The 27063-nt window shown below is 39.5% G+C and overlaps 1 protein-coding gene across 4 annotated transcripts in view; it reads right to left on the reverse strand.

Annotated features, from left to right (window-relative positions):
* STXBP5L (syntaxin binding protein 5 like) overlaps positions 1 to 27063 on the reverse strand; it is a 209063-nt gene that overhangs the window by 100951 nt on the left and 81049 nt on the right. For all 4 annotated transcript variants that reach the window (XM_040597097.1, XM_040597095.1, XM_040597094.1 and 1 more), the window contains exon 5: positions 9799 to 9933. In XM_040597097.1, the coding sequence (XP_040453031.1) occupies positions 9799 to 9933 (135 nt within the window). The remainder of the gene's footprint in view (positions 1 to 9798; positions 9934 to 27063) is intronic.

Consider the following 27063-nt stretch of genomic DNA (forward strand, 5'->3'; position numbering starts at 1 on the left):
ACGATAAATTTTCGAATCTTCACCATTTCTCTCTTGAATCTATTGTAAATGATAGCTGGAGGATCCTGAGATTTATTACACTGTAATAAAATTTCTTTTTGCTTTTCAGGATATTAGGCACTGTTAGTTTCTTTTAGGAGTATTCTCTTTTTCTTATTAGGTTCCTAGCTATTTCTTTAGTTTTGTTGAGTAAAAGCTTCATATACATTATCAGCAAAGTTGGTATCAAACACAGCAGTCTGTGCACTAAATGCATGAGATATTACTTCTCCTCTTTCTCTTTCCTCTGTATTTGATGTAAGTATTCTCTCAATGTTTATATTATAATACTCCTCAGGACTTTAATAGTTTAGTTGTTTTGTACGATATCTGACTTGGCCAGGATTCTTCCATTTCCTTCCAGTTTTATTATTTCAGTCTGTCAGGTATGACACCACCAAAAGACTTAACAAACCATTGTTCTGCTTTCACGTGTACACCCACCAGCCCCTGGTTCCATTCCTGTTAGCTCTTTGGTGTCGGACATTGGATGTAGGTGTCAAGGTTCTGCATACAGCCAGCTCCACCTAGCTCCAACAGCCCCACCACAGGGCACAGCTGAGCCCCTCAGCCAAGACGGTGGTGACACAGGGAAAACAAACTTAAGGAAGGGCAAAAAATGCTGCACAAGCAGTGAGGAAAAAAGTGAGGAACAGCCCTGCGAGCAGCAAGGTCAGCGAAGGAAGAGGGGAGGAGGTGTTCCAAGCACCACAGCAGAAATTTCCCCGCAGCCTGTGGAGAGGATCCCTTCAGACAGGTATTTCCCCTGCAGCCCATGGGAGATGCCACACTGGAGCAGGTGGGTGTTTCCTGAAGGAATCACAGCCTGTGGAAAGCCCACAGTGGAGCAGGGTTATCCTGAAGAACTGACCCGTGCTGGAGCAGGGGAAAAGTGTGAGGAGGAAGGAGCAGCAGAGAGGAGCTGTAATGGACCGACCACAACCCCCATTCCCCATCCTCCTGCGCTGCTCAGTAGCGGGATGGAGGTAGAGGAGTTGGGAATGAAGGAGCGAAGTTGAGCCTAGGAAAAACAGGGTTTGGAGGAAAGGTGTTTTAGTTTTTTTCTTTGTTTCTTACCAGTCTACTCTATTTTAACTGGCAATAAATTACATTTTCTCCAAGTCAAGTCTGGTTTGCCTGTTGACAGTAACTGGTAAGTGATCTCCCTGTCTTTATCTGGATCCATGAACTTTTCCATCTTATTTTCTTTCCCTGTCCTGTTGAGGAGGCGGAGTGAGAGAGCAGCTGGGTGGGGATCTCGCTACTAGCCAGGGTTCACCCACCACAAAGACCCTGATTGTTTAACAGCTGCCAGGAAACAGAGTCTATTAAGTTTGGCAATCATAACCCTAACTCTGTCAGGAAATGAGAAAGGATCTTTTTAAAATAGTTGTACATCCGAAAACTTGTTTCGGGTGTGCCACTGCAGATAACATCACACTCAGAGTTTATGAGGTGATGACAACAGATATTCCTGAAGATTTTGGAATTGTAAAACCTACTCCCTGGCAGTCCTCCTGCACTGCCTTTCTGGGGCTCCAAAAAACATGTTGGGTTTTCATACATATCAAGTAAAGTTGTTCCCTCCTTGGGCTAAATAACAAGGAATGTTCAGAAGGTGGAGCACAAAGCTTTTTGTTTGGTTTCAGAGGGGACATGCATGGTTCCATCTTGGGGGAGACATTCTGGGGAGGATAGACTGACCTGAAATAACACCACTTCAGATGGAGCAGGGAAGAAAATCGTGTGTGAAAGGGTTGTAACTTTCTACAGTCTACTTGGTCTTTTGCTTGTTGCTCTGAACCTGTTCTATGGCTGGATACAGAAGGAGAGACATAGTAAAACCACTCTGCAACACATCTTGCTTGCTTTTCCTGAATGATGTTATCTCTTGCCTAGTGCAGGACTGTGGCTAGGAACCCAAAGGAACCAGTCCTTTGCACCACACTAAAACCAGGAATAGTCTACAAAAGGCAGATCAGCACCTTACTTCTTGCATCTTCTTGTCTCCTCGAGGAAAGTATGTATAAACAGAATAAAAGCAATGTCTCTTGGAGCCCTACAGAAGCGTTGTTTTTAAAAGGAGTGCCTGGCATTAGGCTCTACAGTCAATTTCTACTAAGGGCAGACATCATGACTGCACTACAAGTAGGACTGAATGAAGCAATTATTTAGTTAACTGTATTATATCAATAATACTAGTTTACAGAACTCATGAACCTCTCAGAGCTACAGATACAGCAATTACTACTTTCATACAGTAAATTATACTGCATGTGGAAATGTCGACACACAAAAATATTTTGTAACTTTAGTATATATAAAATGTTTTGTTTCCCTTCATTGCTATTACAGCAGGGTTGTCAAGGAGACTGGAAAGTTGTATGCTGTCATTGTGGAACAGCCTACAAAGAAAGAACACCGCTGAATAACATTAAAGCAAAAGCAGAGATCCAGCAGCTCCTAGAAACGACGAAGAGGTGCTGGGAAACCAACCACAGTTGAAGCTATTGTGAATAAAACACACTACTGTTGATGCCAGATACCTGTGTGTAGGCATTTCTTCAAGCTGGCTTTAGAAGACTGGGTGAAAACTAGCTATTCCTTGAGAAAGGAGAAAATAAAGACGAATCAGTAGGTGAAAATAAGGCGTAAGTGAAATAGTTGAGCAGAGAATTCTTCATTCCCAAGTACTAGCTGGGGTACAGCTGAGGATGACTGAGAAAATAAAAGCTCTGAAAAGACATGAAAAGGATAAAAGACAAAGCCAAGTCCATACACAGCAGAAAGAAAAATATATGAAGGCCAAATCCAAAAAATATCAGCAATGATTTGCAGTAAAATATTCCTGAAGCAAAAGCTACCTTCAATTGAGCAAGAAAAAAGTACAAGCTAATGATACAAAGGACTGCAATGTTTTGTAGCCTTCACTGACCTTTAAGCCACAAAAACAGACTGCAGAATTGGAAAATGGAACAAAAGGTTCCCATGACAGCTGTACAGAACTAGAAGTTTGTTAAGAATCTAGTGATACTTGAGCTGTTTTGCAGTTCATCAGAAGTTATTCCTGACAGCTGCAGGTATTAATTTGTTTGGTGCATATGCATTTGGGGAGATGAGGGATCTGATATGCCATTAAGACTTGGCTCTTACTCAGAAGAACAGGACTGAAATGAAGAAACCATTCACTGTAAAACAGGAGTCTTCAAAAGACTTGTAAGGATGGAATCCTACAAGTATTTAGTTATTTTGTTCTAAAATTAGAAAGCTCAAGGTTCAGCAATATTATAATATGAACCCAGGAAAATGTGGGAAATACAGAGATGATATATGCCTCCATCATTCTGGGAAGTTTTATGCAGTCTAAGAAATGGATTGTCTTGCATACTGTTGTAAGAACTTAAATACCAAGACAATCTTTAAAATAGATAAAAGTAATGCATGACAAAATAGAATCAAATCAAGAGAAATCCATTTTCCTTTTAAAAAAAAAAAAGTCTGCACAACTGCAGAAGCATTGTAATGATTTTGGAGAAGAATGAAGATCTGGTGGTAGAAAGTGGTAGGAGTTAGGTGAGGGGGGAAAAAAGGGAAAACATCTATATTAGTTGTTGTTACAGAGCTGGAGTTGACTGTATGTGACAGTGCTGAGAAAAGCACACGCACAAGCAGATAATTCTGTTGTGCCAGTAGCCAGACATCTGCCGCAGTTCTGCTTTCCACAAAGGTGCAGCGCACCAGAGATTTTAAGACTTTCTTTTCATTGGTAGAGTCACAGAGAAAAAAATAAAAAGAATGAGTTAGATACATCATTCACATACTGTGGATCAAACCTGGGAACTGAGCAAGTAAGAATCAGTTCAACCTCAATATGCAACTCTGAGTCTTAGACACGATTTCTAAAATGTCTAGAAGGATGCTTTGCAACTTGCACTTTCTTTATACTAGGAATTATTTCCATTTGTATCCATGCACAGAGGTGGCAGCAGTTGCTCCTAGACTGCTACTTCTCTTCCTGTGTGCTGCTTTCCTTCACTGCTGTGGAACTACTGGCTCTGAGACACATCTAGAAAATGAGGATGGGCAAGGAAAGTGCAGACCAAGTTACGGTTCCATAACCGATTTCCAATTTGCCCAATTCTTTGATACTCTAAATTCCATAAGTTTTGACGTTTCGGTTATTCATTCATTAGTTAGTAGGGTGTTTAAACAATGGAAAATGCATGTTTGTGAAGGGGGCTTTCAATGCAGATTTCTCATTTCTGGAGTTCAGTGGACTCACATATCAAGATCTTCTTTTCCCAACTCTAGATGACCTTCCAAAATGTATGATCCTGCAAGCTGAGACAATTATTCCCATTGTAGCTGGAGTAAATGGAGACATGCAGGGCTTATTGACTGTTTTTCTCTTCTGGACCTGTTTCCAAACATTTTGAAGGAAAAGAGAGAACCTGTTTGCTTATTAGAGAGTAGAAAACCAAACAGTATCAGGAGCCCCAAACATCTCTGGCAAAGGACTAGCTCTGCTACATGATAAGGAAATGACAAATTAGTAAGTTTTGAGTTATTCTTTATTCTTAGCTGAAAAGATGTGCCAGTGTGGTCTGAGATGTGGCATGAGATGATAGAAACAGCTGAGACATGAACTGCTAGATAAAATGTTTCTAAAACTCCATGTATTCTAATGCTCTTTCTCAGCTCTGGAAAAGGCCAGGTCCACTGAAGCTAAAGGATTTTTTCCTATAACTTCTAGAATCAGTCGTGCCTCAGCACTGAAATTAATCTCAAGTGAAAAAAATTGTGTTTCCTTTGCATTATTGGTCTATTCAGACCTTTATTTCTCATTAATATTAGATACTGTTTAAGCAAGCTGGATGATCTCTCCTGTATGAGAAGACAACAGTCCCTACGATAGAATAGGTATTGCAACCATCTTTTTGACATGTATCTCTACTAGATGCTTCTGAACTGGTCAGAATGAGAAACTCAGCATCACTGCAAAATATAGTGCTCTACAGATCTTTCAGTATATTTTGATACAAAAGTAGCCACCAAAATCACAAATGGTAACAAAAACCCTGCTAAAAAAGAACAAACCAAAAGCCAACTTTGTAAGTCAAAGTAGCCATGCAGGAAAAGGTGATAGGATTTCTTGTGTCATATGCAAAGTCTAAAAATTTTACATCCAAACCTGTCTCTCCTTCAACTCTTCAAAATACTAAGTATCTTCACCTCAGTGTTTCACTGCAACAGAATTACTGTTAGAAAAAAAATTCCTGCAGTTATTTCATGGGCCTCATTGACCGACAATGTTTGGGGTTTTTTTTCTGAGGATGACAGTTATGTTCAAGAAGTGTGACGAAACTCTTTATGAGGTTGAATCCTTGTTACGTCCATGAACAGACTAAAGTGAACTGTTGGAATATGTTTTCTATGTTCCATATGTTTTTCACCGATGCAGTAGCATTTATTATATTATTTACTGAGCAATGTCATCATGACCTTAGAGGGACAAACTCAGCCCATGATGAAAGTCCAGAATGCAACCTGTAGGTGTTTTCCAAAGTGGGAAATGACAACACAGGTATTCTGTTCTGACCTCTTCAGGTTACCTTGGCCATAGTGTTAACAATGTATATAGAGGCTCTCTTCAACAATGTTCTGAAAAACTAGGAGAACTGGAATTTCAGCTGGTGGGGTGGTTTCTGGTTTTTGGGGTTTTTTTTGTGGTTTTTTTTTGGTTTTGTTTTTGTTTTTGTACTCTCACAAAATGAGCTGTAATCTGCCTTTACAGTGGCTTTGGTACAGTAATATATAGTTCAATATTCCCAACTCAAAGCATTTCAGTTTTTTAAAAAAATTAACCAGTTTGATCTCCTATCAGTTTTCACTGTAAAGCCTAGAAATCTTACTGACAGCTGAGTTCAATCCACATTACAAAAATGCATGGAAATTTCATTACAAGTAGGTACTAGTCAGTGAAAAGAATGAGAAGGGATTTTGAAAGAAAGTTGTTATGTTGGTAGACTTAGTCTGCAATTTTAGAAGCTAGATGATCTTTGCACAAAGGGGGAAGAACTCCTTCAGGCTTGTTTGTGCAGATGACACACAAATCTGACACACTTAAAGTTCTATTTATAAAACCTCCATCTAAACAGAGGACTTGAATATAACGGCAGAGCAATTGCTTTTACTGGTCTTTCCTGCCCAGTAAGTTTGACACAAATATGCTTGCACAGAAACTAAACCCTTTCTTTCCAAGCTTTACAGAGAACTGTAGTATCTTCAAACTAACCCCACACTCTGAAATGATATATTCTATCTCAGAATGAAAAACAATGTTATGAGCACTATTAACTCTGCCGTATTTGTGGTAAACCTGAAGCTGTTTCTGAAGCTTTACATACATACGTGTCCTGGTTTCAGCTGGGATAGAGTTGATTTTCTTCTCAGTAGCTGGTAAAGTGCTCTGTTTTGGATTTAGTATGAGAATAAGGTTGATAACGCAGTGATATTTTAGTTGTTGCTAAGTAGCACTTACTCTGAATCAAGGACTTTTCAGTTTCCCATGCTTTGCCAGTGAGCAGGGGCAGAAGAAGCTGGGAGGGACCAGAGCCAGGACAGCTGAGCTGAACCAGCCAAAGGGATATTCCATACCATAGGACATCATGCTCAGTATATAAACTGGAGGGGTTGGCTGGGAGGTGCCAATCGCTGCTCAGGGACTGGCTGGGCATCAGTCAGCTGGTGGTGAGCATCACTTGGTGTTTTTTTTTCCCTTGGGTTTTATTTCTCTCTCTCACTGTCATTATTATTATTGTTGTTGGTTTTTTTACTTCATTTCAATTATTAAATGGTTCTTATCTCAACCTTACCTTTTTTCAAGTCTCCTCCCCACTCTGTGGAGGGTGAGGGGTGTGGGTGGAAGTGAGTGAGCAGCTGCATGAAACTTAGGTGCTGGATGGGATTAAATCATGACAATACTTTTTCCTATTTTCTTTCATCTTTGAAAGTACCTAACAAAAAAAGGCCCTATGAACTTATAAAGCCCTGAACAACCTGGTTTCATAGCTGATCTTACTGCAAACAGGGAGCTGGTCTAGAAAGTTCCAGAGGGACCTTCCAATATGAATTATTGTATGATTCTATAATACTAAAATGTTGAAAATTACGTGAAGATTGTGTGAAAATAATGTGAAGATTAAAAAATATAAGAACATACCCATGGCCCAAAATAAAATTGTTCTTTCAAAAACACATCTCAGTACTGTTCTATAGGAAAGTCTACTATCATAAGCCCATTTCATAAGCCCATTCTCATGAAGTACACTTCAGAGTTATAACATTCCCTTTAAAATCTAATCTAAGTTATGTTTTTCCTGCAAAAAAGCAATAGTACTGGAACAGACATCACGGTTTGTTACCAGAAAGAGTTCAAATTACTGAGAAAAGTCACCTAGCCTCAACTTCAGCAGTGCTATAGCATCTGTTAAAGGCAGCTGCTGTGGCAAACGTCACCGTTATCCCCACCAGCCTCTTACTCTAATACAGAGAAATTACTCTGGAGACACACAGCAGCCCCTGTCCTCTTGTGCAATACAGGCAAGGACACCTTCCTCTATCTCATATCAAGATGTACATGATGAGATTGAACAGGGAAGTTACAGCCTTCTCAGACTAGCACACTGCTCACGGGGATCAAGTCATACTTGTAAAATTGGTAGAACTAGAAGCAGTGATGAATGAATACCTGTGCTCAACTGCCACCGAAACAGTTCAGGGCAAACTAGCTTTCCAGAAGAGGAAACTGTTACGGTAACCATGCAGCATCTCCAAGTACTTGAAGTGGTAAGACCTATCTGTGTCATGTTGTCATTACCTATCACAACCTATGGAAGAAAAATTTCAGAAAAATCTAGATATGCTCCTGCATAAGCAATACAAAGAAGATGTACAAAGCTAGGAGAGGCTGCTTGCTTGCCAAAAGGTTCTAGAGAGGTTCTAGCTTCTTGCACAGCACCTAGCCTATCCGAACAACTCAGTACTGAAGGTTGTTAGTAAGCAGCCCTTATTTCCCACATATTTTTCATTGAAAAGAGGCATCACCCTATTCTGTTCTCATGAAAAAGGTCTGTTGTAGCCATTAAAGAAAAAGATTTATCCAAGTGTGTTTTGAAAGATTGAGGAAGTGAAACTTTGTGGAAGGCTTCCATTTCATAAAAAAACTTTCAGATTTATTTCCATACAGAATAGAAACATCCTAATGCCTGGAGGAAAGAAAATTCCAAATGCACACAAAGTGAAAATATGTTCTCAAAACCTCAAAGGTGTTATCTATTCAATACAGTGTATATATACATACACATTTTAAAATACAGGAATCAAAAACCCCTCTAATATGTGAACATCACCAAAGCAAAGATAGAAAGAGAAAACAAGTAAGATAATTCCCACTTGAAGAATTCATAAAAATGAACACATTTGTTCTGGTTTTCATTAAACCACATTTTCTAGCAGTAATTTTTCAGCCAAGACTACTGAGCAGAGCTGAGCAAAGTCTTACAAAGGCAGATCAAACAAACACTCCGAAACTGAGAAACAGACCAAAGATTTACCAGCAGGCTGAATCCTGATTACCATTTCAATCCTTGTTTTGTTTTTATCTCCTCTGAAGATAAAATTAGATTTTTTAACTGTGCCTATGAAGTTTAGTGAGGGCAGAGGAGAGGAAAGAAAACAAGGCATGTTTTGTCAACCTGGGAGACACAGTGATTAGTGAAAGTCAGTAATAACAGCGAGGGAAAAAAGGGGAAAGGGGAGAATTTTGGAGAAAAGAGGTTGCTATCAAAGTGATCTCTGCTTGGGACACAGAATTTTATCCACTAGTGTAGGCCTGTGGCCCTGTTCTTAGATACTGTCCTCATGGTTCACTGAGCTTGGGGAATTTCCTGAGCTTGCGGAATATCAGTTTACTACCAGAGGTTACAGGTTTCTCATGAACTGAAGCAGATGTCTCAGAAACAGCACAAAATACTGTGAGTTTGCCCACGGCAGTTCCCCTTGCTGGAACTTCACAGAGGAAACAGCAAAGAAAGAATTTTTCCTTTCTAGTGAGGCTTTTAGTTGCAGCAAGCGTAGATTTATCCCAGTCAGATTTTTATGTAAGTCCCCATCCGTTTCATACCCATGACACAGGCACCTGTCTTAGCTTGTCAGAGAACTGACACTTAACAGACACTCATTACCTTTCCCATCACTTCATCATGTCTTGATAAGCCTGCTTTAATTTTGAAATTAGCCCTGTGTTGAGCAAGAGGCTTGGCCTAGAGACCTCCAGGGCCTTCTCATCTAAATAATTTTACAGTTCCACTAAGAAAAGTTCTCCATAGAGTCTTAGGGCCAATATATCCCATTATTCTCTTCGTGGGGTGTTTGAAGGAGACGGTGATCAAGCCACCCTCATAAAAAGAGCAAAATCTGAATTTATGAGATCAATGATTACCTGCATTTCATGGAACTTCATCATTAAACAGATTGCCAAATAAATTTTCCTTTTATATAAAATATAATTACATGGTCTCTATCATAAATCTGAATTCCTACTTCCTGTAACAAAAGAGTTAATACTGCACATTCATTAAGAGAAAAGGTTTTCAAAGGATTTGTTAATATTTGTAAAACCAAATTGTTCTTAAAAATGAATCTTAAGACAGCTATGAAAATGACCACAGACACAAAAGCAAAAAAGTCTGCACTTACAGTTCTATTGCCTTGTTCCACATGATAACATATCCAGAAAGAATAAAGGACTCAATATTTACAATGTGTGTGTTTCCCCTCTCTGTTCCAACATAAAGCCATTTACTCTGGAAAGGTAGATGGCAGTAAGTAATCCTGGAAAAGAAAAACAAAAATGTAAATGAATATCGTAGCAACAATTTTTTTTAACACTTTTGCAGATGAAATAATCGTTCTTTCCATTTTATAACTTGAGACAAGACTGCCTAGCATGCACAGCACTCTGAAGAATTCGCAGGTTTTGGGGGTCATCTCCAGAAAGATCATAAAAGAGCACCTGAAACAAAACAGGGCCATCCTGCCTGCCTGCCTATATTAAGGGCAGGAAAAAAGCTGTATCACTTGAGCACTGAACTAAGTCATGTTATCTCCATGATTATGTAAATTGCACTATGATAGCATCCAAACTCTCAAGGCAGGCTTTCTTATTTCCTTTCTTAGAATAAGCAATTTTTCCAGTTCAACAAAGAGAAGTTAATGGACGTCAGCAGGATTAATGTTTTGCACAAGAGCAGTGTAACACCATCATTCACACAAGAAAGCCAATAAAGAGAACGTTATCAGGGAGAGCAGGGCACTAGATAAGAGCATTACCAAGTGCCGGTAAGTATTATATCATAGACACACTGAATCCTACGCTCATATTATTTTTACAGGGTGATGAACCAGTGCTTATTAACTTGGAAAGATGTCATGCCAGTTCCCCATGATAATACATTGAAGTTTTCAGAGATGATGAATAAGTGCATTGAAGTTTCTTTGATATTATAGTTATTATATAGATATTATATACATTCAAGCAAAACAAAATCTATATGAGATAAAAAAACCATTTGCTACTAAAATATAATCAAATGCATGCTACCTACAGAGACTGAAAATCTGATCTTACAGTATAGACTCATGAGTTTTGAAAAAAAGCAGGTATTTTGCTTGGTATGCTGTATGTTACTATATTTATCATTCAGTTCCACAAGCAGGCTATTTCTAGCTTTTATATATAAACTTTATTTAACAGCTATGCAATAATTATAATCCTTAACAGCTTCCTTCCCAACAAATGTATAAACAGTATTTAAGAACATACATACTTGTTTTTTCATTCTTATGGTACAGCAATATTTCCAAATTAATTATAAAGGAATGAGAGGGGTGCTGGCTATCTTTCAGTAATTTGGCCCTCTCAGTCATGTAAAGTCCTCTGAGTACAAGATTTGCCACCCTCTGAATTAAAAGAATTGTTCAATATTTAAACAGATTTCACATACTTTCTGTAATTGTTCCCTGTAAGGTATTCTCAACAAGAGCTGAGATTCTAACAGATTCTACACAGAATTTGAATTGTTCTGCATTTTTCCAAGTATCTAACCATGTGTCAGAACATTTAATGTTGAATTCATTCAAGTGAGCAACATTTTTTATTTTTTTTCATCCTTATGTATCCCACAGATGAAACACGCAGACTTCACATCCTCATTTACGGGGAAGACTATTACTGAATCATAAATCTAAAATAAAGCTTATCCTTCACAGAAAACTTGTTCCGTTGAGTCAAGTGAGACTTTAGTGTGATAGAGGCTTTGTTCTTTCCCTCTGTACAAGGCTAAACTTTACCATTAGTTGCTTAATTTTGGCAACAATTCCAGTGCCTTTAGTCGAAAGAGAACCAAGTTTTTAAAGAGAATTGCTTTGAGAATGGCACTTACAGTTTAATATGCGTAAATCAAACTGCCTTCAAGCAGCAACTTTGTACTTATATTGTGGATGCAGTCAGATCGACAAATAACAGACAGAAAAAAATGCAGGTGCATGCCACCTACGTACTCCTTGCTGGAGTTAAAGCTGTTAGCTTTACTGTTCTGTTCATAACAGATGCAAAGAACAATTTGCCCTTTTCACTTTCCAGTTTCACAAATGTGAAGCTGGTTTTCACATCTTTCCTGATCCTTCTCCTTGAACTAAACAACTCAATTTCTTTTGCCTTCTCTTCAGATGTACCATTTGCTACACTTCTGGTGAGATTCATATTTAGTCCAAAGTTTTATTTCTTGCATTTCTGTACTAGTGCTACTTTTCTTTCTTGCACTCCAAGGCATATGAATGCTCTGTTAGGTCCCAGCCCACGCAAAAAACCTTCCTGGTCCCCGGTTGATAAATTCTCTTAAGCACTCCACACTGATGTTTACCCAAACTGTTATTAGACATTATCAAATACCACCTTTTACAATATGCAAGCTTACAAGAAAATGCTATTCCCTTAAAGGCAACCCCGATATGTAACAAACCTACTAGAGCACAGGGATTGCGAGGCATTTTAATACAACACATTGTTAGGCTTCACCGAACAAAGCCATACGATTTTCATATTCTCAGGAAACCATGCACTGCTCTGAAGTAATTTTCTTTTATATTATGCAAATTAAATGCAAACTGCTTTATGTATTATTGACATTTCACTTTTACAGAAAATATTAACTTGACTTTGAGGCTTGAGAGCTTTGAAGCAAGACACAGATTTTTAATGAACATCTTCCGTTTCAGTAAGTACTGCAATTACATAATGATTTCTTCAAGAGAAAACAATGACGTCTCATACTGTAGTTTTCATTGTGGGTGAAAGGTATCCTTCTATTAGTCATATATCCTACAAGCAAATTAAGATGTCCTTTGATGCCTTTACAAAAACAGTCAATTACCCAGAAAGAAAGAAAGGCTATTTTCCTTCTTGAAAAGGTAGGGGTTGTACTGATTTATGCCAGTATGCGGTGTTTCTGCCAATATTTAATCAGATTGTCAATCTGATTGAGATAACATGGAACTCAGAGACCTGAGAATTTGCTCAACATTGATCACTTAACAGTAAGTCAGCCAGAAATGTGGATATTATACATTCTTAGAGCAAACCACAATATGAAACACATTGATCATTATAAGAAACAGTGAGAAACATGGACTGGTACCAAAAAAGGTGCTCCTATGCTGCCAAAATGGTCTGGAACATTGCAGTTTTCCAATGTATTCAAAGCACAAAACAGGATATAAAATGTAATTTAAAAAATACCAATAGATGCCAAATAAAACACATATATCAGAATTTATTAAGCAAAAACTATTTAGCAAAAGTCCTGAAAACATTTCTAAAGTTATGTAAGCAATGTAAGAGAGATAACGGAGTAACTCCAAGAGGCCTTGTCAAGAAACAGAACCTCATTTTAGAAAGGCATATATTCTGAGTAGTAAATCTTGAAAAGGCATATTTTTCAGAAAGTCACAGAACTCTACAGTCTTAACAACTCTGACCAGAAAAAATTCATTGCGTATTAGCAGAATTCTACAATGTTAAAATAATTTAGACTGCTCCATTCTCTGAAATACCAGTAAAAACTCTCAGATGGCTTAAAATCATCCTAATTACACTAATCATATTGCTCTAAGAAATATAAATGATAATTTTGCGAACACTTCCTTCTGCCTCTGCTTTGTAATTTTTGTTTTTCTATTTTTAGTATGAAAAATTTTCCTGGAACACTATTCCTGGTGGAGAGTGGGGAGAGCTGTGGAAGGGGGTATAATAAATCACATTTTTGTCAAAATGATGAACAGTTTTTTCCAATTTAATTACATGATTGCTCATTCCTTGACAACAAAACTGCAACTAAATTTATACTATGCAGTTTCCTCTTATAAAGATGAACTGAAATACGGGCAAGCATAAAATACGTATAGCCCCTACGCCCAGCATTGGCCAGCAGAAAGGTTCAGTTTCGTTAAGTTCCTACAAAAAACAAACATCAGCTTGAACTCCCTCTCAGAATCTTGAAATTAACTACACTGTACAGGCTCTCAGAAAAGACAGAAATCTAACAAATTTACAGAAAAGGAAGACAAAACATGAAGGGGCATTACCTTGGGAACATGCGTAGGTGCCAGGAGGAAGCCCCGTAGCTGCAAGGCACACCAACCATGGGCCTGGAGCAGCCACCTTCCCTCAGCTCTCAGTGACCTACACCCAACGCACCGTGCATTGTCCCAGCACGGATGAGTTCAGCTGCTGAGAAAGCTGATCACCTTCTTAAGAAGGTCATGCATATCAGAAGTCTGCTTTTTCATTAGCGTGATTACGGCTGTCCTCCTGACTCAAGGAATCTTCTCCAACATCCTCCAGTGCTTTCAGCACTCCCTACTCATTTATGCTACTTACCTCCGCTGGTCATCACAAGCCATTCTCTTGGCACTGCCACCTGGTAGACGGGCCCTCCTCCCTGGTACTAGCCAAGGACTGGCTGATGTTCTGTCAGGTCATCTCACAAAGCAGCAATTTTTAGAGAGAATTCTGTGTCCTGTGTAGCCCTCAATGAATATTCACAACAGAGGAAAACCGTGAGATAAGCCCTTCCCCTGCTTCTTGACTTTGCAGTACTTCTCCCCAGCAATGAAAACCCCAGCTGCTGAGGGTACCTCACGACGTTGTATACAGTCCCTTCTCCCTCCACCAGCAAGCAGAAATTATTTCCATCCAACTCTTTTCTTCCCTCCTCACTACTCCCTTAATCTTTTGGTATTTTTGAACAAAAGTAATATGAAAAGTCCTCATTGACATACAAAGGAGCCCAGACTCATCTAGTGCCCCTCCTTCTCCAGCGGCTGAAAGCAGATTGGCCTTTCTAAGGGAGCTTCTGGCTCGTCAGTATTCTCAGAAAGTGTACGATTGCATTTCTGTCACTTCACAAGGAAATGTTACAGCTGAGTTTATTGCTTTGAGTCATGAAATGCACACAAGAAGATTTAGACAGATATTCAAGCAAAGTAATTTGTAGCTGAACTTGAAGTAACTAAACAGAAGCACAGGCTAAACCTACAGACAATGAAGAAAAGGAGCTGCATCCATCAGATCAAGCAAAGGATGTAAATTATGAGCTATCTGACCTCTGGAGGTATTTACTGTTCTCCCTGAACTACATATAAATTGGGAGCTCATCAGCTCTGTAAGACATGTACAAGATGTGGACAATACCAGCAATCCATGAAATCTGCTGTCCACGTCATGTGTTTGCAGCGGACGTCTGTGCAGCTCCCCAGACAGATGTGAGCCCTGGCTGTGCACAGTAATAATGTGTTCCCGTGCAACACATTTGAGCTGTTTGAGCGATATACCACGAAGGCAGAAATCCAGGATGAACTCCATTATTAGTACTTCCAATGTTTAACTTAAACTTTTCATTTCATTTACTTGAAGTGTATGCACACCTTCTAGGGCTGACCTAAGAGTACAGGAAATACTTTAAATTACTAACTGGCATGACTAAGAGTCAAATTAAATATTTAGCAGTTCAATACATCTGGACAGTTTTTCCTTTCAGGGTCTTGGTGATACTGTATCATGACATGAAACCTTCTCCTATTCAAACTAGATCCTCCATGTATCCCACAAGCTCGTTTCAAAAATCTATAGTAGCTCCAGTAGATCCTAGCAGACAGTGGGTGAACGAAACATACCTTTGAGAGTGATTCTTGTGGTCCACCTGTTTTTTAAAAGTGTGATTTAGTTTTAATTTCAGTTAAGAAAAGTCACAGAATCATAGGATGTCTTACATGTGGGAGCTGGACCACTGACAATGACAGTGGCATACTCTCCCTGGCTAGATCTTTAGCATTACACAACAGTAATGCAGCGGATTCAACAGGTGTAATGTGCAGACTTGGACACAAGAAATTACAAGGAAAAGACAAGGAAATTAGATGGAAACTTGGATCCCTGAATAAAAAAAAGATGCTGGAAGAAATCAGCATACTTATCATTGGTTTCCAATTTGTTTCTGATGCCAACTCAAGGTCACTAGACAACAAAAATGAGAATAAAAGTTCCACAAAATCAGTGAAGTGAACAAATTAATGAAACAAGGTTGGCAAAGACTCTTGCTTTCATTTTTAGGGGAACAACAATGTACGAGATTTTTCTTCTGTCTACTGGCTTGTGAAATCATTATTTCTTACTTGCAGTACTGCACTTGTTCTCCATTAGTTTCTTTGAAGGTTAAGTAAAAATGGAGCTATAATACCAAGCACAGCGACGGTGATGGGCAATACAGACTGGGACAAGAGCCACTGAGTTTCTCATCAATAAAAGAAAGCCAAAAAACAAAGGACGGAAGAGGGAGCTGATGTTCTCAAAAGAAGACGTTTTTTATGTATTTCTTCCATTGATTTTGTAGCAGATGCACTAAAAAACCCGACACCTAAGGGTAGTTTCTCTCATCTTTTCACCTAGCACTGAAGCTGTAAGTCAAAAATGCAGGTTTTGCTTCCCAGTCTCATAGTCTAAAAAAAGTAACCTGGGACTTAGCTCGAAGATGAAAGGTTGAAACTTGTCTTTTGCTAAACAGCTTGACTTTACATAGCTGTTAGAAAAGTAAACTAAAGATATGCTATTATTTCATCCCCAGGTTCCTGCAACATACACAAATCTGTGTTTATCATACATTCTTAATACAATGAGATTAAAACCTATTTCATATCAATGTCAATCAAGATATTTTGAATTACTCTCTACCATCAGGGTAAGACTGAAATACTGGAATTGACTTCAAGTAGAAAGAATTGCATTTTTACATGTGTCTACTTTTTCTATGTATACACACTTTTTTTCTTAACAGCTTCCATCAATTAAAATCATGTAGACTTATTGGAGACCAGCTGTTCTTATTTGCTATGCTTCAGTAGACAGGGACTCTGTGATTAATGGTCCTTGTTTTTCTGCAATCTGTAGTCTCTCTTCCTGCTCATGTACTGTTTAATGAGATAATCTCAACACTGACATTAGGAGCTCTATTTCTGATTTACTGGAATAATGCCCAGAGTTTATAGTGACAGAAGGAAAAGTATCCTAAATCATTGCACTGGATCCTGCTTAAAGCTGACATGTGCCTGGGCACCAAATGGGTGGGGTGGTTTCCAAGAACCAAATGACTTACTGCAAAATGCAAAAAAAGAATGGGTTCATGTTCTTCACTGCTTTAATATATGACTGGACATCCAATGTTACAAAGGATTGATCTGAACAGGACTATGAAAGATATATCAAAACTCAAATTTAAAAAACTTCACAAAATAAAACAACAGAATTCCTGGTACACCACCATAACCGTAGCAAACTGAAAATTCCAACAGATAGACTGTTTATGCCATCTGAACTTGTTTAACTTTTAAAAGACACCTTTTTTTTTTCACTCTTATCTAACATGACTATGTGTGATACGAAGTACATGATGTGTTTTCCTATTACAGAATTGGACTTCTCATTTGTTACGACTAAGGTCGCAAAACATGGTTGTTCAACACATGGCTGTGTGCCTATATTTAAATTTTGCTATGTGAAAACAACATACCACGTTACCCTATGTCTACTGACAAACACGGTTTATTTTCTTCAAAGCATCAGAAACAAGCAGTACACTGCTCAGAGTATGATCTAAAGTTTTGCAGCACATAGCAACTTTGTGTCTACTGCTAAAGGCCGAAGGATTTGTTTCTGAGGAAAGCCTGAGTTACTCAGACAATCAGAGGCGTCCAGGTGACAGAAAAATTAAATAATTCAGAGTATGTTTTTCTTCCCTATTGAAGTAAAAACAGAACTTCATAAAGATGTTTTGCAAAATGGACTTCTGAAGAGACAGCTTCTTTCTCATAGAAATAACAGAAGGGACTACAGCCAGAGTAACAGAGAGGAAGAAGTAAATTGGAAAAGACGGTTTGTCAGGCCAGAGGGCCCTCCAGTCCCCGTACTCTTGTTAAGTCCTCAAGTAATTGTGCTAGCCATGCCGCCTTCTCTAGCAGTTCTATGGGTCATGACAATTCCAGGTATGTGTGTGTGCGTGCACACATACACACAGATATATATGTGCTTTCACACAAATACATATATGTAGAGCAAATTTATAAAGTTATTTCATTAGCTGTTACAAGTAAATTTCACTTTTCAAACTTTTTTAACTGTGCTGTATTTATAGCCACAACATTTGGCCTACCACCAGCTAGAAACTGTGATTTTGGTGTTTCAGAGTTGAGAAAATTCTGGTTTAGAAACCTTCACTTGATACGCTTTCCACAGTCTCAGATTAAATCCCAAGACTATTTTATTTAGTTGCCAAAAAATTTTACGTAAAAAGCTCTAAATAAAGTAATGAGTCAAATGAACAGCTCAGGGGTAGACTGGGGGAAATCGGGCCTATCTGGTACAGTTTTAGCAATAGGGGGGAAGCAGAAGTGATCAGCTTTAAGTAATTTTTCAGGTTTTTTGGTCTTTGTGCTATTAAATACAGCTGTTATCCCTAAGAGTAATTTACTTATAGTGTAGCAGCCATTGTCTGTTAAACTGCTTTTAATGCACCAGTGTGAGGAAAATGTGAATTGATTTGCAATTGATTGATAACCATGAAACAGAAAAACATTTGCCAAATTATTAATCATACTTTGTCACATGTTTTCATAAGTCCCGGATACATGCTTTTAAAATGAAAATATATATGTAAATAATGTAACATGGTAACTGTATTTGCTGTTCTGAGACTTTTTCTGAGCAGTTCCAAAAATCAAATTACTATACACCGTGCTAATGTTATTATTGCATATTTTAAAGTCTCGTTATGGAAATGGAACCTTTATGTACAGAGCAGTGTAAAAATAGATGTTACATATCTTAAACAGCTCTACTTGCCTTCAGAGAAGTTGTTTAGCAAATAGCTATAAAAGCAGATACTGTGGCATAATGCACTTAAGGACATTTTTAGTTGAAATGCAGCTGAAAATAACAGTATGGGCAGAATCCTGGTGGACTAAAAATTACTTTGGGGAAAGCCTGTGAAAGTCACCATTAAAAAAAAAGAACAGAGAATCTCAAATTCAAGGCTGGATCTGGATATAAACAGAGATCTTTTCAATATTCTAGAATGACAAATATGACCAGGGCTTCTGTAATTTTAAGAGAGTTTATTGCATCATGTACAGATTAGAAAAGAAGCATTGCTAATAATTGTATAGTCTAGGTGTTCCTGGAAACAGATTTCTTTAGTAAACAGTCAATGAATCAATAAAAGGCGTTGTTATTTTAGAGTAACATCTACCCTGGTGTAATTTAAGCATAGAGAAACCAAGCTAGTTTTAAACTATCCAGCTTAAGTTGTTGCAGCACTTTTTTTCTGCAGTGGCAGCAAATCAGCTTGCATTACAAATCCCACCCAAGAAGCTAAGTGTAAAAAAATTAAAGCTGAAGAAATAAAGTTAAGCCATATTGTCATCTATAATGTGACCATGATGTTATTACTACTTGCTCAAATATACTTAAAAATTTACACTAACCGAGGTTTAGCATTTCAAAAGGACAAATTTTGAAAAGTTGTAGTGAAATAGGAAAGGTAGGTTTACCAAAGGTAGGCTATTCCAGAATATTCCAATTGTAGGAAAACTAGCATGTCAAAATTAAATACAGCATTTATGAAAACTACTGTTTGTAATGTCTATTTTCCACTTAATTTTACTGAAAAAGAAAGTATTTTACTGAATATTTGAGGGATTCTCAAGTATTAGTTTTACAGCTGATCTTGTAATCTCATATGATCTTGGTACTAATACTAATGAAACCTTTTAGGGACACATGATCAGAGAGGAAGGACAATCTGCACAAGTAGAGTACAAGAAATGGAGTGAAATTTAAAATGCAAAGGGCAAGGCCTAAAACTCCAAAGAATAATAAATTCTACTTTAGAGTTGGAACCCATGATACAGAAGCAATGGAAAAAGATAATTTCAATTTCAGTTGTCTCACTCTGCTTCCACTCCTGAAGGGCTGCACTGCAAAGCGGCGCATTCCCTGACAGCCAGCTATTCATCAGTGAAGGAGTGTAATGGGTGTATTAGTCAATCACAGCAAGACCGCAAGCACTGATCAGATGAAGCCGCGTAAAAGGAAGATGTCATTATGGTATGCATCAGTAAACATTGCTGGGGAGATTACAAAAGAAAACGGTAACGTCAATGACCGAGCGCAGCACAGATGGGACCCTATCCAGAATATGTTTCCTTGTCTAATAATCAGCTCAGAGAGAACAGATACAAGAAGAAAGCTAGAGAAAAGAAAAGGGAACGAAGACACAAATGTATAAAGGAAAACACAGAATCTTGATTTTTGTAGTGGAAAAAATAAAGAAAAAAGCAGGTTGTGAATGGATATGAATGAGTTTTTTAACTGCAAAGGAGAGACAAAATCTTTAAAATACATGATATTGTGGGTCCCAGGATATGATAATAAATGGGAATAAAAGAGCCATAAAAATAAAGTTAGTCTTGAAGCTGGAAGGTTTCTTGCCATCAGAAGGACGAAATTAGCATGGAACAATTTTCCCAATTAGGAGGAGGAGTGGGCTTAAGCTTGAATAGTTACGTAAGAGTGCCATGCTCCTGACCGGGAGGCTGCCACATGTGGAGGAGCCCGTGACCCACACAGCGGCTAACCCGAGCTGGCACAAGCCCGTGCCTCGTGTGGCTGGGCTGCATGTCCAGCGTGGCCTCCAGGCTGGGCGTGTGGCACCAGCCGCACGATAAACACAGCCAACTTGTGACAGAGGAGCCTGCAGGCAGCTCCCGCTGTGCAACGGCACCACCTCTCTGGCCTTGCCTTTACCTAAATGTCTGGAAGGAAGTTTTAGTGTGAACGGCCTTTCTGTTTGATAGCAGAAATAATGAAAAAAGTTGTTTTCTTATAGGAAAATCCTACAGTAACTTCCACGACCAAAATGGGGTAGCCCTATTGATGGATGAGGTCTGCGCAGCCTGATGACGGGGGGTCGGTTTGATGATCCACAACTTGGGGTTCCCAGCATCTACAGGGATGCAAGATTATCTACACTATTCCCTCATTCTTTATAGGGCTAGCTCTAATAAAAAGCATTTGGAACGATAACTTACAGAGTCTGAGTGCCTTTACTACTGGCATCATAAGCGACCAGCATCTCTTGATTCAAAACATAGTCGGCTTGCTCATCATATAAAAGGAGGTATATGAGTTGTCTGGTTTGTCAGGGAACGAGACTGAGGAGGTCCCTTAGCTCCAATCCACCAGAAGGCCCACGGATTTAAGATCTATTGAAAAGAAGATCTCAGGGATCACGTGAATTTTCATTCTACTTTAGTGGAATTGCATAATCTCATAAATCTATCCAATCAAAACTTCTGATTCTTGGTATCAACAAGCTAATTACGTTTTGTATTTTTCCTCTTTTTTTATTATTTAGCTAATGCTTGTTGAAGAAAAAAATGAAAATTATGACCAAGACATTCATCATTTCAACTAGGTTGCATATCACCTTTCCAGGACAAGCTTATGGCTCTCATTGATCCTACAGGTCAAGTGTACTATGAAACTTTCCATAACATGATGTGAGACCTGGAAAAAGAATGTAACAATTTAATTTTTAATTTTTTTTTTTTTTTTTTAACAGACAAGGCAGAGGTGTGTGGTAACTACATGAACGTGATTTGGGTCAGTCCCACCGAAGAAACTTTGTATCCAGTCCTTTGTCTTTCTGAGGATACATTTGACAAAATTCACTTTCCTGCCCTGCGGTACTAAGGCACAGCCCTATAGATCAGAAGTGTTCTTTATGAGCTTCAGGAATCTTTCCAAGCTCAATAACTCCATGTAAACAACATTAATTGTTTATTAAATTTCCTGAGCATCGTTCTTTCAGAAGTGATAAACTCTGATGCAAGACCATGCCACACATACTCAGTATTTATCTTACGTGTTTGAAATCTGTGCTATCTTCACACTTGGCAGTACACAAACATAAAAATCCCTCAAAAATACTGCACAAGAAAGTTTTGTTAAAACTTCATCAAGATGTCGATGTGAACACCATTCAACAGCAGGGCTTGTTTTGCTTTCCTCATTCTTTTCCATAACAATCAACCTGAGAAAATTTAAATCCTTCCCATAAACCATGGCAGGATTGTATGGTGAAAGATTGCTTTATATTTGAATTCTGTGGTTCTCTGGAATAGCTAAATGCTGCGCCACACCATTTAATCAGGATCTAGTTTATGGTATAGCATGGCTGTGCAAGTGCACTGAACCTATCAACTACTTTCATGCTTGATGACAGATCTCTGACTAATTTGAAAGTACATAAACAAAACAGAGTTTGCAGTTATACAATATTAACCAGGAGGCTCATTTATGAGCAGGCAAGCTATCACAGGAATTCAGTTCCCTGAACAGTCAATGAGACAGATAATCTAAATTTAGTAACTCACAAGTCCCTAACACACAAGTAAACAGATGCAGGTACTGCTGAGACTGCACAGCCCGCACCAGTATTCATTCAATAGCCTCTTGGTGCCGTTTTGGTAAGGTGAAGTCTTAACAACACAGACCTGCAAAGATACAGCAAGACAGACAGACAAAGATGCAGCTACTCTCAGGACAGAATATAGACCAACACACAAAAATAAAGTCATCAGATCCAAAAATACCTATTTTTTTTCTCTGCTTGCAAGCATTGCTGTAATACTCTCAGTTATCTTGTCTAAATACTGCAAAATCTCAGATATAAGAGTCAAGGCTCCTCTTCCTCTGTGCCAACATACCCAACACTGAAGAAAGTGTTACGTATCAGAGCCAGTTACACAGATTTTGTCACCTGGTGATGCCCCTGCAGAAGGGCACGTGGTACTGTCGTGGCAGCGGTGCACAGTGCATGCAGGTGGATTTAAAGACTCAACAGAACTCGTACATTGTGTTCACATGTGCCGAGTATGTCAGTTGTAGTGCTGTTGGCTCACTTGTGACATGCCAGTGAGCCTTGGCTGAAAGAAGAGGAGGGCTATGCCCCATGTCACTCAACACAACCAACCTAGCTCACCTTCAGAACGACAGGAGATGAACGTGCTCACACGTGAAACTAGTGCACGCAGGGCTAAAGGACCTGGACTCCACACTGTAATCCTTGCTGGTTTTTCCTATCCCAGTTGCATCAATCTTAAATGGGAAAACTGCAGGAGCGGTCTGCAAACTGGGACCATGCGCGGCAATCGGTTAGCTGAGGGGAATGTGCTCGAGCTTGTCTAGACAACAATTAACATGATGAGGCATGTTTGCAGAGCACAGGGGGGTGGGGGGCGGATGGCGCCAAGGATGGCGCCAAGGAAAGATAACACCTTGCAGTTAATTGATGGCAGTTAACCACCAATGAGGGATTGCCTAGTATGCAAGGCTTAGCTTCAAGAACCAATCTGTTTAAAACGCGCAGCTTCTGAAAGTGTCTATAAACTGGTGCTTCTGTACAATAAATTGACATTTGCTTGCATCAAGCTGCGTCCCGTCTCTTCATTCGCCGCAAATTGGTGACCCCGACGTGATGCGTTTAAGGATCTGACGTGAAGGGCTCTCGAATCGCCTATCTGAGCGACATGCAGCGAATCCCACAGAACTTTGAATGATCTGCTGAAAGGAAGCAGGAGCCGGCCAGAAATCCCTCCGGAGTTGAGAGGTGAGCTGTGGGAAATCCGTAATGGGGAACCAGGGTTCGTCCCCAGAAAGAGACGTATATGGACTCATGAAGGGCCTTCTAGTCAGATCAGGGAGTCCGTGCCTCAGTCTCCTCAAATGGTGACCCCTATGGTGGTGTTCCGAAGCCTTGGAAGAATAAGGACGGAACTGGTCGATAAAAAAGACAGCTCGTGAAGAGGGCCGTGTTCCGGAGGAGACGGCTTGGCTGAACGATCGTCTTGCTGTCTGGACCAGGCGGACAACCTAAACCCCGAGGATAACACCTGTATTCATCGAGACAGGTGAGCAGCCAAGAAACTTTAGAGACTTTGAAAGAATGAAAGTGTGTACATACAGCAGCCAATTGTATGATGCTGCCGCGGAGGGGAACTCCGTGTCGGGAATGCATTTAGCATCTTGGTGGCAAATTCTGACTACTCTTTGCCAAGTGTGGACTAATTCTACTAACGGTGCTAAACCAGAGGAAGCTGTAAATTCCACCGACAGCACGACTTTTCTCAAGACACAGTCAGCGATGGAGATTCTGTCCACACCTCCTCTGCCCCCAAAGCTTCTGTCACTGATTGCAGCGACCCTCACAACACAGGACCAAGCACGGGAACAGGACAACTCGGACAATGATTCCATTGACACTGATAAGCCTTTTGATCCAGGTCCTATAGATCTGGAAAAGGAGCTAGACCTTTCCCCCACCCCCTTGTCTCTCCTGATGCATTGATTGTATTTTTGGGGAGGGTGAAAGGGAGTCTGAGGGATTGGTGGCAGGAATGCAAGTGGGAAACACTTCAGTGATGGGATTTGGGAGTCGCTATGGCATGTTCAGTATTTTGTCAGACAAATCAACCTGCAGAGTGGCAGCCTGTGCAATACGAGGCTGTTAAAGGGTTAAGCAAAGCAGTGCGGGAAGGGAGGATTCGTAATACATTTGCTATGTCCCTTCTTGAAGTGATGGCAGAGCCTTATACGCTCACACTGCATGATTGGAAGTCATTGCTTTGTATGGTACTAACTGATACAGTATATGATGTGGTTATTTGATTTTTGTGAGCTATGTGTAGTGGCCTTGATTGAAAACCTTAATCGGGGAATTGCTGTTAACTATGAGCAGTTGGCTGGAGAAAATTAACTGTGCCGATTCTGTGACTCAGGCAAGGTATCCCAGGGACAACTGTTTGCAAATGAATGAGATGGCTATTAAGGCAGTCCGGATGCGGGAGTCTTGCCACAGTCTTGCAGGGTCCTAGAGAGTCACTAACTTTAATACTGACTTGATCGATTGGCTTCAGAATATTTTGCAACAAGTCGAACATCAGGAAGCTCAAGGGTTGCTTTTAAAACAACTAGCTGTGATAATGCCAATGAAAATTGTAAATGGGCAACTTTCACAATCGCAACCCCAACATGTGTCAAATGATTGTAACGCAGAACTCACAGCAGACTGTAATTCTCAGGCTGAGTTCTGGAATGCAGCATAACAGATTTTTGCTTCTCTAATCTCTTCTGTAAGAATAGTACACGCTCTTAACTTGCTTAGTAAATCAGGCTGCTGGCTTGCTAAACAAAGTAATACTACAAATACTGTTCTTTTTTTTTCTGGCTTATTAACAGATGTTGATTCTGTCCATCATATGTTGCTACAGAACCGAGTTGCTATTGATTTTTATTATTAGCACAGGGACACAAGTGTGAAGACTTTGATAGGATGTGTTACGTGAATCTGAGTGACCACTGTGAATTAATTTACAAAAGTATACAAAACTCAAAAGATTAAAACAAAGATCTGCAACAGAGCCAGGGGCGGGATGCCTTTGGTCTCTTCTCACGGCTGGGAAACTTTGGGCCATGACTCAAAAGTATTACAGGATTTATTATAATTATCTTTAACCACCTTAGTGACGTTTGCCTTAGGTCTCCCATGCTTTTTTTTCTGTATCCAGCGTTTAGTTGATTGTAACATAAAGCAGGTCATGGTCACCCAGCTACATACACCCTTTGCCTCCTTGCAACTAACAAGCAAAAAAGGGGAGGATAGAGAATGTCTGAAGAGATATACAGGAGAGGAAAATGGGGAATGGCTGACCTAACAAGAGATGAGAGAACAGCTAGGTGTTGTGAAGGAGAGGAGGAAAGCTAAACATGGTTATCTAGTGTTTCATAGGTGTCTGCATGCTTGTAGAGATATATAGCTACGTAACTGCATGAATGATTTCTGCCCTGAGCCTGGTGGAGCATACAGCTGCGGTTTGCGTCCTGGCTCAGAGATGTAAATAGGGGCTTCTCTGTTATGGTAAAAGTGTTTCTCTTTGCATAAAAAAGAGAGGGAATGAAGGGAATGACCCCAGAGGTATGTTCAGAGAAGGCATGCGATGTTTTCAACTTTTTGACTGAAGCAGTTCTTGTTTGGTGTGCCCTTCCACCTATGTATAATGTTAATCCAAAAGAAGATGATATTGTTTACACTTTGAATGTCGATAATTGTCTGTCTGTAGATGTTGATGTAGTGGGAGGCTGTGATGGGAACGTGTCGCAGCCGTTCTTCTCTTATCCGGAGTAACAGCAGGGAAAGCATTAAAGAGTTAAATCACGTTGTTTGGTAGGCAGTTAAGAATGCGAGTCAAAATTGCCACTGCTTTTTGTTGTTGGTTCAAGGATATGGCTGTGAGGATTTTGATGGTATGCGCTGCGTGGATTTTAGGCGCCCCATTGCAGCAACACGTTATCAAAATCTGAGAAAACTTCAGCCTTTTTTGGCATTCATTCAATCAATTGGCAGTATTGTTTGTTTGCTATTACCTTGGTTGCTGTCATGTTTGCAAGGGCCCTGCAGAACATGGCAAACCTGGTACTAGCTGTGCAAAAACAAAAAAGGGAAAATTGTAAAATTGTACGGAACAGAGACAGTGGGTTATTTTGACACTGATAATGTCTCAGTTGCTTTTTTATTTGTTCTATTACTTATACCTTGTTTTTACTTGTTCGGTTCCAAAGGTTCTTTTTGTGCAACAGGAAGGGGGAGATGCAGGAGCGGTCTGCAAACTGGGACCATGCGCGGCAATCGGTTAGCTGAGGGGAATGTGCTCGAGCTTGTCTAGACAACAATTAACATGATGAGGCATGTTTGCAGAGCACAGGGGGGTGGGGGGCGGATGGCGCCAAGGATGGCGCCAAGGAAAGATAACACCTTGCAGTTAATTGATGGCAGTTAACCACCAATGAGGGATTGCCTAGTATGCAAGGCTTAGCTTCAAGAACCAATCTGTTTAAAACGCGCAGCTTCTGAAAGTGTCTATAAACTGGTGCTTCTGTACAATAAATTGACATTTGCTTGCATCAAGCTGCGTCCCGTCTCTTCATTCGCCGCAGAAAACTATTTAAAATGTTGTATATTTAAAGCTATACTTGCTGAAGTCTGCTCTGACTATATTGAAATAATTAAGGCCTGTAATAGTTTCCAGTAGCTTAGCTTCATCCTAATGTTCTCTGCAGCAGATAAAGACGGTGTCTTGTTCCAGAAGCTGAGTTACTAATTTTGGTAAAACGTCTACTGAAGGTGAATCTGGCATCTCCTATGCCATCAAAGAAGGAAAAGCAGGGACTAACATAAGGAATATCACCATAACGTTAATCTTCAATAGTACTGAAGAGACTCTGATGGAGTATTTGCA

This window comes from Falco naumanni, chromosome 5 (assembly GCF_017639655.2).
Source record: "Falco naumanni isolate bFalNau1 chromosome 5, bFalNau1.pat, whole genome shotgun sequence".
In the NCBI taxonomy this organism is placed as follows: Eukaryota; Metazoa; Chordata; class Aves; order Falconiformes; family Falconidae; genus Falco; species Falco naumanni.